General features: G+C 45.2%; 1 protein-coding gene across 1 annotated transcript in view; it reads left to right on the top strand.

Annotated features, from left to right (window-relative positions):
* The window catches only part of LOC147117152 (disintegrin and metalloproteinase domain-containing protein 22-like), a 173,969-nt gene that overhangs the window by 126,508 nt on the left and 31,152 nt on the right, over positions 1–16,309 (top strand). Inside the window, exons 15-18 of the mRNA XM_085987893.1 lie at positions 4,008–4,025; positions 4,828–4,938; positions 6,556–6,656; positions 7,643–7,709. Of these exons, the coding sequence (XP_085844019.1) occupies positions 4,008–4,025; positions 4,828–4,938; positions 6,556–6,656; positions 7,643–7,709 (297 nt within the window). The remainder of the gene's footprint in view (positions 1–4,007; positions 4,026–4,827; positions 4,939–6,555; positions 6,657–7,642; positions 7,710–16,309) is intronic.

Below are 16,309 nucleotides of genomic sequence, written 5' to 3'. Positions count from 1 at the left end.
AGACCTCGATAGCTGTTTTCATCTCCAGCCGTTCTTTCTTTGCCTGCACCTGGGCCCGCTGGGCCTGCACTTGGGCCTGTTGGGCCTGCACTTGGGCCTGCAGTTGGGCCTGTTGGGCCTGCAGTTGGGCCTCTTCCCGTTCAAGAGCTTGCTTCTCATCTAAAGATGCTGCGCGCGCCATCAACGCCGCCCGTTCAGCCTCCGCTCTCATGCGTCGCGCCGAGCTTGTGGTAGAAGCGACTGACCTGCGTCCAGAAACAGAGCTACCTTCTTTTCGATTTTTGCTCGGTCTGGCGGAAGTCTCTGAAATGCTATCGTCTGGTCCGACTTCATCGTCAACCTTATCTTCCTCTGCTGTATCAGCATCTTGACGAATTTTTAACATCCACTGCTCCGTGGCCTTGATATAGTCCTTAATGCTGGTTGATTTAAGATCAAACCAGTCGTGCTGATCAGTGTTTCCCTCTTCTTCAGACAGAAGTGCTAATACATCTTCATTGAGTATATTAAATTCTTCATGCAGCTTGGAGAAATCGTAATACATCATGTCTTCAGCTTTCTTAATATTAGCATTATCTTCCATGAGACGATCAATTATCTTCATTTTTCCAGTTATCTGAACTAATTTAGCCTTCCTTGCACCTATGCTTCTATGTAACTTCTCTTCCCTTGCCTTTGGGGTGAGCTTTATTTCCCTCTTTTGGCCAGCAATCCTTCTGGCTGGGGGAAGCTCCTGGCTCCTTAAGGCCTCGGCCATTTTACCCACAGCTCTTATTTAGCTTCTCAACAGAATGAACAAAGCAAGTAACAGTCACTGTACCTTCGCTTTCTTAAATTGTCGTCTGGCTCCGTGACCATTCATGTATACGTTCGCCGACGATTCCGTCCCTTCCTTCTTAGGGAGCTAGTTTTTGACTAATGTAGTGGCGCTTCTTAGTTTCCAAACAGGCAGGCCACTGGGCTGTGGGGCTTTTAACATCGAGTAGACGCGTGTCGAAATAAAACGTTCCCAAACGTAGCTTTGTCTTTTAAATGGTTTACTATAACACTTAACAAACAGAATTACAAAGCAAACACGTATAAATGAACACGGTCAAAAACTGTACTGCTCCAAACCTCACAGCTTCTGCCTCTTTCACCACGTGCAGTTTAAAACTGTAAGATGGCTGCACCCATGTGTGGCTTAGGGACTGTTCCATTGTGGCAAGAATGAAGGGGGTGTCGGACTATACTACTGGAGCAAGAAAATAGGGGGTTTCTTAATACAATAAGTCGTTCAGGTAAATTAACTGTATTATGCCATTTAGCCACTATTTTAAAGTATTTTCTTAAGCTTTTATGGCTCTTACATAAGCTATCATGGAACATAAATATGGAGGAAAATTACTTGCATTCAACCTCCACCCATAGTACACGTGTTGCACATTTCCAGTAGGCATTGCGACAGCCAGCAAGAGACTGGAGCTTCCATACAATATTATTAAGGGAGAGGAAGTGACATCATTTTGATGTCCACACTATTTCCCATCCTTTTCTTAATGTCACCCATATAAATCAGTTGTCCAGGGCTGCGTCTTTTAATCCATAATTATTTAATAAGGGCAGAATGCATAGGAATATGGGAATTGCAAGATGAAAAAAGACCAAGGTCCATCTGGTTCGCCTTCTACCATTCTGATAGTCGCTCCAGGGATTCCGCACAGCCGGCTTGCCGACTTTTCAATACAAAAACTGCTCATATGTGGTATCTTGAATGGCCCGCACAACCCCTTAAAGGGAACGCGCGGCGCCAAACAAAATTAGAGGAAACATTGGTTAAGAGATGAGCCAGTTGTCACAGAGTACCCAGCCTCTACCCTGCTCTTGTAGCCACAGTGTTTTATATGGCTGGAACAGTTAAGATTCTGGTTAACGACGGACTCGGCGATGAAAGTCTCACTGGCATAGGCTGCTTCATTATCGAAGGGGTTGTAAATGGAGCTGAACACTGGAATTATCCGCGAACATCCCAACTCCTGACCTTATGACAGAAGGAAGGTAATTGATAAAGCTCATGAAGATTATCGAGCAAAGGAGGCTGCCCTGACAAACTCTAGCAGTGATGTCCCGAGGCTGCACTGATTGGCCTCTGATAACCATAACCACCCTCTGTTGTCAGGTATGATTTCAACTACTTGAGGTTTTTCTCATTAACCTCCATTGACCTCAGTTTTGCTAGGGCTCCTTGATGCCATGCTCGATCACTTGCTGCCTTGATGTTGAGGGCACCGACTCTCACTCCACTCGGCTCTTGCATTCATGTCTGGATCAAGACTGTGATGCGGTTCTGGTGGAACCCGAACTGAGCAGGTTATTGGTGAGTAAGTGTCACTTGATGACACTATTAATGACTCCTTCCATCACTTTACTGATGACTGGGAGGAAGCAGACAGAGCAGTAAATAGCAGGGTTAGTTTTGACCTGTATTTTGTGGATAGGACACAAGGGAAATCTTCCACATTGTTAGGTAGATTAATAGTTTTTTTTAAACTTCATAATTGGTAGTTTTCATTACTGCTGCCATTTGCTGATTATTCTGGTGCCTACCTGTTGGACTGTGATTGATCAGAAAGTGTGACAGAAATTTGTATACTGAAGTATGACAGAGAAAATGTATTGGGTTGAATTTTCCTTTTCCCACCCCTACAGGGTCAGGGTAGGACTTCTGCCTGCCTGCCTCCCCACCGACCCCCCCCCCCCCCCAACAACCCTGCCATGAAGCTTGCCATTGTCCTGGGTCATTGTCATTAGCTATTCATGGCAGGCTGGGTTAAACCCAGGGCTCTAGTATCAGGCCTTTGCCTATATTGCTTTTGAGTGAGACACGAGGCAGTGAAAGGGAGTGGTCTAGCTTGAATTGTCCTTCAATTTTCTTTGCCTCTCAATAGCAAATCATTTTCCTTTTGGTCAATAGGAAGAATTGTATTTATTTGAAAGGGGTGACTTTACAAATCCACACTGGTGAATTGGAAATTCAGGTGTGCACTGCCCATGACCTTCTGGCTATTAAATTGAATGGTCATAAATACACTGCCAGCCGGCGAGGCTTCCCACTGGTAGTGCCGACTCGTAACATTACCCCTTGTGTCACCAGAAAATTCCCTTGCTCTGCATATGCACCTAGTGTGAATACTATACCCTCTATTTGCTGTGGTGGAGGGAGCAAAGACAGTATTAATGTTACTTTGTGCCCTTTTGTAAGCACTGAAGCAACATAGACGCTGGTGAAGCGACTGAGCATGTGGAACACAACCAGTCGCAAACCTGGATTTTTCCACTCCATGTCATATCACTATGTTAATCTGCTATGCCACTAAACCACTCGTAATGGGTCACCGACATATTGAACTGTAATAAATAATTAGACAGAGTCACCATTCCAATTTTGGAGAGGGGAACAGGTATATACTTAAACAATATCAGCATTAAAAAGCTATGTGCATAACCATTGCTTTATTTGAAATAATAAAGGTTATCTTTCCCTGTCTCATATTAATCCTTCACCTTCCTGGTCTGCTAAGATCGTAGGCTGGAATAGTCCGATTTACAGATGAGTCCACATTGCTCCTTGCTCCCCTTGCCAGGAAGTATACTTCAGAGATGCAGTCTTTCCCATAGATACTCTGACCAGGATTGGCATTCATCCCCAACAGAAGCTTCCATTACCAATGTCCACAAAGACAGATTCAGAAGCAGGTTTCTAGTGGAGATCCACTACCTTAGGTTTTTATGTAGAGAATTTAAGTCACTAATTTGTATGCGAATCTCTGGCAAACATTTAGCTGCAAAATAAGGTAATACAGGATTGATTAAGCAAGAAAAAGTGTTTGAATTCCATATGGTTCATTATGATTATTCATCATGTAATATGATTATTAACATTCCAGTTCATAAACTAATTTCTTGTCATGAAAATGCTTTGATTTACATTTTTATTTACTTGCTTCCCTCTGCTTCATGTTTGAAAGAAACTATCGAGAAAGAAGGTATGTTTGTTTAATTTCAGGGTTCTACTGAGTACTTTTATGTGTTGCCTTTTAGAAGTAACTGCATTTTACTGAAGTCTTTCATTCTGACAGATAATTCATAACTAATCATCGGGCTTACCTCCCTGCCACACCCTTGCTTTACCCCATTGTATTGCCTCCTTGTCCTCGTCATCTTCCTCCTCCTCTTTCCCTGCCGCAGTTTTCTTTTTCCAGGTTTCCTCTTCCAGCTGGGAGAGCAGAAAGCTTGGAGCACAGGCTTCTCAGTGGTGGCTTTCAGCGTCACTCTGTGATCAGCTGTGGGAGTTGTTCTTCTGTGGGTCACAAGCAGGCCTGCCAGTCTTCCCTCTCCCCTGAGATTCAGTGCTCCATGCTGTGTGTGCTCCACCTACCAGGATGGGCAGGAACTGACGAAACTCATCCAAAATGACAACAGACACGTCTGAACGCCAATTAAGGCTGGAATGCAAGCTTACAACCCACTGGGTTGGGAGTCTGACATTCCTCTCGGAACTATTGGGCTGCCCAGCACCTGGTTTATCATGGGCACTTATATACCCATTGGCCGCTTAACTTTTACTCTTGTCAGACTACTAATTCATTTACAACTTTATCTTTACAGCTTTCATTTACCACATAGCGTGCTTTTAAATATGTTGCTTGTGATACCATGCAGCATAACATCAACCAAATTTGAATTTTGAACACGATTATTTGATAGAATGTTATGATGTATGGTAGTTCTAGATGTACTCGTTCCGGGTTTGATGGCTCTTCTTTCCTACCTTCTCACTGTTTGTAGGCAAATGCCACAAGGAGACTATGTCAAAAAGCCTGGGGAAGCTGACTCTTTCTATAGTGACATACCTCCTGGAGTCAGCTCAAACTATTCAGCATCTAGTTCTAAGAAAAGGTCTGCATTTCTCTTTCAACCTATTCTTTTACAAGCAACAAGCAGATTGAGTTAATTACGTAGCAAATAAAGTAAAGCACACATTATATAAGAGCTTGAGCTTTAAACCATTTAAACCCAATTTCCCCCTGTGTGTTTGGGGTGCTAATGCAAAAGCTAGTTTTGTGCCCAGTTCTGAATTTTATCTGCACTAACGCAGGCACCAGACTGAGGGAAGGTGGAATGGCCAGGGGGTACCTTGACAACCTATGTTTTGCTTTTTATAGTAGCAACATGATAGGTAAGCTGTACTGAGATGAGACCCACTTATAGCAGTAGCATCTGTAAAGTTTCTGCCTCAACAAGACTCCTCAGGCTTGCACGGTGGAGGATTCCGGTGCTTTAGTCACCCCTTTCCTATTCTTTTCCAAGATTCACTTCCATCCTCTCAAATGACCGCAGACGATGCCATCTCTTCCAAGTCTCTTGGATTCACACAGAATCTTTAGAGGCTGAATTCTTGAGCATAGGGGCCACTGGCAGTGTCTATTTTCTGACACTGCAGTGTACAGGTTGCAGAGACCTAACTACTGGGTAGCACAAACTGCATTAGAACCATCTGAAGATCAAAGAGAAACAGGGGTAGAAAACTGAGAATCTAGAAAGAAGACAGCATAATGGTTGATAGAGAAAATACACACAATCTGAAGAGGAACAACGAGCAGAGGAACAGTAAGTAAATGGCAGTGGCCGCTATTAGTGTGTGATTTTCTTTTAGTATTTTTTCTCTGTTTGTGCTTTGGACTCACTCTGAGCTTGCCCAGTCATTGTATCCACAAAACATAAAACAGGTTCCCTGGTCAGTGCTCTGCTTCCACCATCATGGGTCAGCGCTTTACATTTTGTTGCTCCCGATTGGTCCCTTACAAACCATGCATGAGTACACCAGTCACTGCTGATTGGTTGTTTTCACGACCCATCCTATAAAGCGAGGGTTGTGTATTGTGAAGCTACCTGGGCTCACAGAATAGACCCTCTCCTCATACCTTGAATGTCTGGATATAGATCTGCTGCTATCCATTCTTGAGAAAAAATATGGAAATTTGGGAGGGAGACGGTGTTGAGACCACTCAAAGGAATTTAATGAATCGTGGAAAAACGTGCGACATGCACAATTACCTCAGGAGTGCTTCTGTGCATCTGTTCCTCCCTTGTACAGACCCTGAACGTAGGCCGACATGGCCATTAGTATAAACAACAAAATTAGCACTTGCAAACAGTAATACAGAGCACACAAGGGGAAATTGTGAATGTGCATAGTACTGCACGACTTTGCACACGCGCAGTCAGGGCCTCGTTCCTTGCTTGTCAATCAGCTACCGTGTAATGAACTGCATGCACCAAGGTAAGCACACATGGGTTCTCACTCCAAAGGCTGCTCCTTCAGCTAAATTATGCAAGTTTCCTCATTTAAATTGTGATGGCAGTAATATACTAAAACAGATACAGCAACATCTCTGTTTTGGTATCTTAGTACACTACCTTTGAGAAGCCAGAGAACAATTAAACGCATTAATCTGGCATCTCTTTGTAAGGTCAAAGTGGAGAATTACCTCGCATATACTTTTAATATTTCAGATCAAATGGACTCTCCCATTCTTGGAGTGAACGGATTCCAGATGAAAAACATATCCCAGATGTCTGTGAAAATGGCAGACCACGCAGTAACTCTTGGCAGGGTTAGTGTTATTTTTATATATATATATATTTTTTTATAATATAATGAATAATATGGATTTATATTCGAAGCTGTTGTAACGTAGGAAAATGCAGCAGCCAATTTGCACACGGCAAGGTCCCACAAATAACAATGACCGGCTAATCTGTTTTGGTGGTGTTGATTGAGAGATAAATGTTAGCCCGGGAACCAGGAAATCTCTCCTGCTCTTCTTTGAATGGTAGGATCTTTTATATCCACCCGAGAGAGTAAGTGGGAACTCATTTTAACATCTTATCTGAAAGATAGGCTCTGACAGTGCCGCACTCCCTCAGTACTGCACTGAAGTGTCAGTCTATGTTATGTGCTCAAGTCTCGGGAATGGACCTTGAAACCAGAGTGTTGTGACTCAGAGGTGAGAGTGCTACCACTGGGCCAAGGCTGGCACACAGTGCATGGCTTCACACCCATGATGGTATTCTCAAGTATTAAGGAAACTGGAGAGTTTAGAGTATGCAGCCAGTGCAAATCTTTTGGCATTATTCAAAGCAGCTGAGGAGTTGGAACTTGCACTAGCAGGTTAGGTACAACAGAGGCATTAGAAGAACCAGGTCACCATCAGCTACCCTATAAAACATTTTTTTTAAATAACTACATACATTTTTAATTGTCTGAATCAGTATCTAGGACTGGAAAGGATGCTGGAGTATGCTGCTGTGATGAGAACCATTTACTGACTGACCAATCACATACTTTAGCTGAATGGCTTTCTTCCAACGTTGAGACTAAATGCTGACTGGAGGAGGAATATAGAAACCTGTTCAAAAAGGTGGAAGAACGTCTATCAAATATTACAACAAATATTACAACATAAAGTGGGAACGTATTTCTTTCCATGGCAATGTTTGTTTAATACTTCTTCATCACTGAATTGTTTTAAAATCGTGCTGATGATGTAATTCACTCTGTTTCCAAACTTCTCTGATTTTTCCTGATTATTTCCTTCAGGGAGTTTAGGAGCCAACCGAAAGAAAAATAAAGGAAGGAAATTTAGACCACGTTCTAATTCTACAGAGTGAGTACAGAATTTTTTTAATATATATATATCTGTATATATAAATTGTGTAACCACTGCATAAAGCCTTGCAGATTAAGTAACTTCAGCAAGTGGATTTTCATTCATTGAACTCTTAACTATTTGCCTGTGCCATTTTTTTCTTACTGAAATGTAACTTGAATGAGGAATTAAAATTGTCCATTTGAAGGGTTAGAATAATTAATATACAGGTTATAAATATAATTTCATTCAAATTAAAATTCATTTTGTTAATGTGATATTGCTACATTTAGTAGTTTGATTGAGAAAAATGATTTCCTCTTGGAATTAACTCGGATTAGTTTTTACAGTTCTCTCTGACTATTCTCCACATACAAACTGGAACTGTAGTTGGCAAAAGAAAATGTTCTTCTGCTTTCAATCTTCTCCACATATCATAGGTCAAATCCTAAACTTTGTAAAGCCTGTGTGTGTGTGTGTGGATGCATACTTAAATTCCATAGATGACTTTCTAAAGTTTCTATAAAATACACATGACTGACTTTCTCTACCCACACTATGTTTGGGGGGTTTCAATTCCTGTTTGTTCTTCCTTGGTATTGCTGCTCTTATTAGAACCATTAACCCATTGATCACGCTGTTGACCACAGTAGTTATAAGGGTAGTTTTGTGGCTATGATTCTTCAAACAGACAATCATGACAATTACCCCATTCAGCATTCCGAAGGGACCGCTCCCTCCGCGACACCCTGGTCCACTCTTCAATCACCCCCAACAGCCCTGCTCCTTCACCTGGCACCTTCCCGTGCAAGCGCAGGAGATGCAACACATGCCCTTTTACCTCCTCCCTTCCCACTGTCCAGGGCCCCAAACACCCCTTCCAGGTGAAACAGCGATTTACTTGTACTTCTTGCAATTTAATATACTGTATTCGCTGCTCACGATGCGGTCTCCTCTACATTGGGGAGACCAAACGCAGATTGGGCGACCGCTTTGCGGAACACCTCCGTTCAGTCCGTACGGGTGACCCTGAGCTTCCGGTCGCCTGTCACTTTAATTCACCGCTTCACTCCCACTCTGATCTCTCTGTCCTCGGGCTATTGCATTGTTCCAATGAAGCTCAACGTAAGCTCGAGGAACAGCACCTCATCTTTCGATTGGGCACTTTGCAGTCTGCCGGACTCAACATTGAGTTCAACAATTTCAGATAATTATCCCTGCCTCCATTTTTCATGCAGTATGATTTTTGCCATTCCCATTTGCAACATTTTATCTTTCCTGCCTCTTACAAAAGTACAGGATGTTCTTTCAATTCCTTCCTCCCCTCCTAACCCCCCCCCCCTCCTCTGCACCTGCTTAATATCTGTTACATCTCCAGCTTTTTCCAGTTCTGATGAAGGGTCCCAGACCTGAAACGTTAACTCTGTTTCTCTCTCCACGGATGCTGCCTGGCCTGCTGAGTATTTCCAGCATTTTCTGTTGTTATTTCAGATTTCCAGCATCCGCAGTATTTTGCAATTATTATAGACAATCATGACTATTGTGGTTGCTAAATTCTCAGCTACAGAAAGAAAAACATCTGTGCACTGTACAGCACTGCAAGAAGGAACCAGAAGAATACATAACAATTACTGTAGGGAGATGGCATCATTGCCTCCGCCCAATACCACCCCCGCCCCCATAAAAGGGACCATAGCTTTAACTCAATATAATTTTGTTAACAATGAAGAGCAAGTTAAATGGTACTTACATTTTTAATTGAAGCTGTAACTTTTTTCACAAATTCTGTGCAAATCATCCTTTTACTTTTGTGGATTATAGCAAGTGGGGTCTTCTAGGTTATGGCAGAGAGGCCATTAGGGTAGTTGTTTCAATCAGTTTTTGAGAGATCAACCCATCCAACACTCCCCATTTTGTTATTCAGTAGAATACTAAAAAATCTGCTGTTGCCACCAGCAGAAGAGTAAAGTATCCTCTCAATGAAGTCACAATTAACCACTGTTAATGAGCACACCAAGCAGGATAAGACCCGCTTGACCCCTATACAGACGCAACAAAGTACACTTTACCTCTTTAGAAGTAATTATTATAGCTCACTTATTTCTCATTGTGTGCATCACCTGTCATTCAAGCTGGCTAACGCATCTGGGTTTCTTCCGATTGGATTTATGACTCATGAATTTAATAATCTCATCCAGTAGAAGCAGATTTATTTTTAAGTATTTTTGAAATGGCTGGAAATAAACTGCAATGAAGAATCCAGAATGGTCAAGCGATAGCTGTTCATATTGTTCCCAATACAGGTTTCCTGACCATAATATTAGTATTTTTCTTGATGAGCTCCATAGAAAGCAAGAGGGCCATTTGCAATCAGGTTGAGGTCCAGTAACGAAAGGTTGCCAGGATGCAGACTGCCCAGTGTGTGTTAGCCCTGGTTCATAAATCTGAAGATCCTGGAAGGATGTTAGGAAGATTTGACGATAACCAGGAATTTCCTTGGAGCTGCTCCTGCTCCGTCACCGTAACTTCACCGGAAGTGTAGTGTAAACCTTGTTATGGCGGTGGAGCAGAAACAGCTCTGAGGAACGTCCTGGAGTCCTGGCCAGTATTTGCTGCACGCAGCCCTTCTGTTGCTGAAGTGCACCTTTTACCTTACTGTAAAAGGTCTGTGGTGTGGGTATTTATGTTGTCCACTCTGTCGTTAACTGAACTGGCACTAGCGTTGCTGTTGAGAGTGATGAGGAGCAAGAAGCCCTGGCAAAAGAGGAACATTGTGTGCTGAGTGGAAAATGTCAAGAAGATGAGTGTTACCACTGGGAGTAGGAAGTATCAGATAGAGAGAATGGAGCAGTGAAATCCCTGTTCTATGCGGACGACCTGGTTCTGCTGTCTCCCACAGAACAGGGATTACAGCAACAACTAGACCTACTCGACAAATACTGCCAAAATTGGGCTCTAACAGTAAATCTAAAGAAAACCAACATCATGATTTTTCAAAAAAGGCCCAGATGTCAGGAAAACAAATACCAGTTTACCCTCAGTGATATCACTATAGGACACACTATGAGCTACGCCTACCTTGGTCTAACTATTACAGCATCAGGGAGCTTCAGCATAGCAGTGAATGCACTAAAAGAAAAAGCCCGAAGAGCCCTATATGCAATAAAAAGAAAATTCTACAACATCCAAATCCCAATCAAAATCTGGCTCAAAATATTTGACAGCATAATCCTGCCCATTGCACTGTACGGTAGTGAAGTATGGGGCCCGCTAAATCACCAAAGCTACACTAAATGGGAAAAACATACAATAGAAGCCCTACATGCAGAATTCTGCCGAAGCATCCTTCGCACCCAAAGGAAAACGCCAACAAATGCATGCAGAGCCGAACTAGGCAGATACCCACTGATAATAAACATCCAAAAACGAGCACTAAACTTCCTAAATCACCTCAAATCTAGCTCCCCAGACACCCTTCATTTCAAAGCCTTTCAGACCCAAGAGCTAAACCCAGAAAAGAGTCCCCTGAGTCAGCTGCTACGGAAACTAAGTACTCAGCCGGACCCTGACCAGCCCCAGACCAACACAGCCGCCCAAACACCAATCCGAGTGAACCAAATCATTAAAAAATGCAAAGAAACCTACCTGGAACATTGGAACAAAATAACCGAAAGCCAAAGCAGATTAGAATGTTACCGGGCCCTAAAAAGAGAATATAAACTGGCAGACTACCTCACGACCATCAGAGACACAAAACAGAGACAGACCCTCACCAGGTACAGACTAAGCGACCACCAACTGGAAATTGAAAAAGGCAGATACAAGAAATCCTGGCAGCCTAGAGAGAATAGAATATGCGATCAATGTCTGGCTGGCGAGGTTGAAACAGAAATGCATTTCCTCCTAAAATGCGAAAAATTCAACACATCAAGAAACATATTATTCAACAAGCTAAGCCAAACAACCCCAGATTTCAAGGAATTGGATGATCTGTCAAAACTGAGATTAGTCCTAGGAGAAGGAGACAGACCATACCTTGGGGCCAAATATGTAACAACATGTCACAACCTGAGGACTGTTTAAAATTAAGACTGTTTAAAATTAATATTGAACGTACCAAATGAAGTACAAAGACTGTTTAAAATTAATATTGTTTAAAAGTAATATTGTATATACCCAACAAATGTCAAACCGATTGACACCTACAGAATGTTGGAAAACTGTACCTTTTTGCTATGTAAGCTTTGGCAATATGGTTCTCTGTAAACTTTCATGCCAATAAAGCATTTTAATTGGAATTGGAATTGGAGAAGCTTTGTCCACCAAGAGCAGGAAGTGCCAGTCAGAGAGTAGCATCGTCCGTGGGGGGCGGGGCAGGGGGAAGCATGGTCGAGGAGAAAACCTCGCGGAGAGAAGAAATGTGTCTTCCAGGAGTGGGAAATTGAAAAAATACTGGCGTGCAATTGGAACATTTTCTTATGAAAGAAAGTTTTGTTTAAGTAGTGAGTGGTGATGAATGGGGGAAGGGTGGAGTGGTTGCAGTTAATGGCTTGGCAAAGATGTTATTGAGGCTAATTGTATGGAGCTTAATTGTTTATTAGCCTGTAGCAGTATTTTTCACCCTATGAGTTAATGGGAGAAGTTGGACCTTGTCTTGCCTGTTTTTTTGGGTGTAAAATGGAACCAAATGACCAATTTAGCAGTGCAAAGTTCCATGCCCGAATGGGGCCAAAACTACGTCCAATGCCATATTGATTCAGGCGCACTTCAAGTGTCCCTGGCGGCTACCCAAAACAAACGCTGGCCTAATTAACATATGGAAATAAAGGTCCTGTGCCTGAATCAGGACCATTTTGCAAAATTGGTGTCTGGGAGTGCCTGATTCGTCAGCAAGGAAGACTGCACAGACCTAGAGAGGGTGGTAGAAGAGGGAGGTCGCCAGGGGCCTTACAGCATGCAGGTCTTCAGGAACTGACTATCTTACCTGAACCTGACAGAGGGGCTGTGTGTCAGGTGACTCTGCTTCAGCAGGGAGGCAGTGACTGAGTTGTCACCTGTTTCAGCAAGGATTTAGCCCCGCACCAGAGAAGCACTGCATTGCCTGTGGCAGTGAATGTCACTGTAGCTCTCAGCTGTTATGCCTCTGGGTCGGTCCTATGTCCTTACATTCCTATGCTCTGCTTTCACCTTGATGTTTCAGCCTTTCTAACGGGCTTCCCTTCTAGTCCGCCATACCCATTAATGTTGTTGCTCTTAGCCACTGGCCAGCCACCACTGCTACGAGACCAAACAAGCCTGTGTTGCTGTAGCCCCCTCTGGTCCTGCCCCTGCAGTTTAGCCTGTACTCTGGCACCTCTGTTCCCAACCCCCAGTGTAATCTGTTCCACAGCCCATTCTGGGACCATTCTCGCTGACTCTGCTTTTTGCCCCCACCTTCATTGCAAGTGCACGGTCATTCTGAGGCCTCAGCAAACTGAAACTAAAAGAAAAGCCACTATTAAAATCAGCAGCGTGTATTCTGTTGCTGCCAAAGGTTTTGGTGCTGGACTCCATCTGGGAGCTGCAGAGGAAGCCGGTTTGGGTGAGTGGTGTAAGTGCACTGATTGGGTCCAGTAACAGATTGGCAACATCTGCCAAGTACCCTATTTGAGGGAAGAGCATATGTAAGTCTAATGTGTACCATTTGAAATCACTCTTTAGAGTTTAGTGTGGATATAGTTCTTCTGTTTAATGCAGCAGATTACAATTTGGATCCCTGTATATAGTTTGCTTTGAAAGGATGTAAAGTGTAATGTAGAATGCAAGATATCTCCATATTGTTTGGTGTTATGGGCTTCATAACAATATACTTTTTACAATAGTGTAGAGTTTAGATGCCTGTATATAGTTTGGTGTGATGTTGTTATAGCAGTTGGCTTGTATGTGTTGCGATTGCAAAGATAACTCGATGACAGCATGTAGAAATCAACTCGTGTCGTTTTAATGCTCGATCCAACTAACCCTTACAGGCCAAGGCAACCGAGTACCTATCACCAATGTCAGACATAATATAACGATAACAGCACTATCAAACTTCATGTGCTAGAGTAACTCTAATGCAGCACTGTAACCCAGTGTGCAGACATAACATTTCCTCCCCCCTCACAGAATTTCAAACATGAAATGTAGTGACAAAGTCCTGTAGGTGGCCAGGGCGAGAACGTGTACGAACAGGCCGAGGTGGGGACTGGTGAAGAGCAGGCCAAGGTGGGGACTGGTGAGGAGCAAGCCGAGGTGGGGACTGGTGAGGTTGTGGCTGAGGCACAATATCTGCTTGAGGGTTGGCTGGCTGAGCCACATGTGCATCCCGCCACTCTGGGGGTAAGGCTTGGGGGTTAGATCCATGTAATCCTGCATCAGGGGGTGCTGGCACCTTCCGAAGGCGGCTGGCATGCCACCGAGAGCCGTCAGTGAGGCAGAAAGTGGCTGGTCCAAGTTGGCGGCTGATTTGGAGAGGGGAGGACCAGAATGAAGCCATCTTATTGTTGCGGTGAGGCCTGCGGACTCTGACCCAATCGGAGACTGAGATGTTGGGCGCCTTGGCCCTCTTCGACTGGTCGAAGCGGAGTTTCATCTTCTCCTGCTGTCTGGCGACTGTGGCTTGCGCCCGTGGAGCAGGGCTCTGAGCTAGCGAGGGGCGGAGCCTGCCAAGGGGCAGCATGAGCTCACGGCCTAGCACGAGGGATGCGGGTGAGACCCCTGTAGTGGAATGCTGGGAGGCTCTGTAGTGCAGCAGTGTGTGGAGGAGGGCCTTGTCAAACGCACACCCCTGGGATAGGTGTGCTCTGAGGCCATTTTTCAGTGTCTGGTTAAAACACTCCACCCACCCCCCCCCCCCCCCCACCCCCGTTTGACTCAGGGTGGTAGTACGCTGTGCATATGTGATGGATGCCCTTGCTCTCAAGGTAGGAGGAGAGTTCCAAAGAGACCATTTGGGGGCCATTGTCTGTGGTGATGGCCTTTGGATGCCCCCAGCGGGAGAAGAGGGACTCAAGGATATCGATGATGACCCAAGAGGTGACGGAGCCCACGGCAGTGACCTCTGACCATTTTGAGTGCAGGTCATAGGTCACCACTAGGAACCGTTGATGGTGGGGGACACCATGGATCTCCCCACAGACGTCCAGCTGCAGGTGCTCCCAGGGCTGAGGGGGCCAGGCAAGGGGTTGCAGGGGTGGAGGAGCTTGGTGGCCAGTCTTGCCACTTACAAGGCAGGCTGCACAGTCCTTGACCAGGGCCTCGATTTCCCTGTCGATACCCGGCCACCACACTAGGTCTCGGCATCGTTGTTTGAGCTTCACTATGCCCAAGTGGCCCTCATGCGCCGTGGATAAAACACGCGCACGAAGGGCACTTGGGACCACAGTGCAGAGCCCACGTGCAACACAGGAGTCATTCCAGCAGGAGAGCTCCTCTTTAACTCTGGAGTAGGCAGACAGTTCCTCAGGCACCTTGCGAGGCCAGCCATCTCTGATGAAGGTGCACAGCTGGGAGAGGGCCAGATCCTGTTCAGAAGCCTCTTTGAGCTCCTGGAGAGAGACTGTGGTTTGGAGAGGCGTGTGCAGCATCTGTATGATATCCTGTTCCACATGTTCAAAACCCACGAGTGGGGCTGGAGCAGAGACAGTGCGGGAGAGCAGATCTGCAACAACATTGTCACGTCCTGGCGTGAACTGGAGACTGAAATTGTATTGGCGGAGGCGGTCAGACCAGCGGTGTAGACGCAGTGGTCTGTGGCCCGTGCCGGATGTCAACAGCAGGGCAGTGAGAGCCTGATGATCGGTTCACAGGGTGAAGGCACGGCCATACGTGTACAGGTGCCACCGCTCACATGCCCAGACACACGCCAGCGCCTCACGCTCACCTACTTCTGTTCAGTGGGGCTAAGGGCTCGGGAGGCAAAGGCGACTGGTTTCTCCACTCCATTCTGTATCTGCGATAACACCCCCCCCCACAGCTGCAGCGGACGCGTCGCAGTTGACGAGGGTGGGGCTGGCGATGTCAAAGTGAGCCAACACTGGAGGCGACGTGAGCTGCGATTTGAGGAGATGTACAGCTTCCGTACAGGCTTGTGACCACACCCAGGGCTCATCCTTTCGCAGGAGCTGGCGCAGTGGGGCTGTGGTGGCTGAGTACTGGGGCAAAACTTCAGGTAGTACCCAGTCATGCCAAGGAAGGAGGCAACCTGTGCTGTAGAGCTGGGTTCTGGGATGCTGTGAATGGCATCCACGTTTGACTGGAATGGGGATATACTGTCAGCCGACAACCGAAACCCCACAAACTCGATCTCTGAAACAGCAAAGACACACTTTTCGCCATTCAGTGTGAGCTTGTGTTTTGCTAGAGCCGTGAAAACTCTGTGAAGGCGTTCGTCGTGAGTGGAGGTCGAGGGCCCATGCACGACAATGTCATCCAGGTAGATGGCCACCCCAGGAATGCCCGCGAGCACAGAGAACATCACCTTTTGGAAGCAGCTGGGTGCAGAGCTAAGTCCAAATGGCATCCTGGTGTACTGAAAGACGCCAGCATGTGTCACAAAAGCAGTGAGGTCCCTGCTGCTGGGGTGGAGGGGAACCTGT

Source organism: Somniosus microcephalus, chromosome 5, assembly GCF_052327205.1.
Source record: "Somniosus microcephalus isolate GS21.2 chromosome 5, FLI_Smic_1.0, whole genome shotgun sequence".
NCBI lineage: Eukaryota > Metazoa > Chordata > Chondrichthyes > Squaliformes > Somniosidae > Somniosus > Somniosus microcephalus.
The sequence above is the reverse complement of the archived record's forward strand: the minus strand, read 5'-3'. Positions and strand labels throughout refer to the sequence as shown.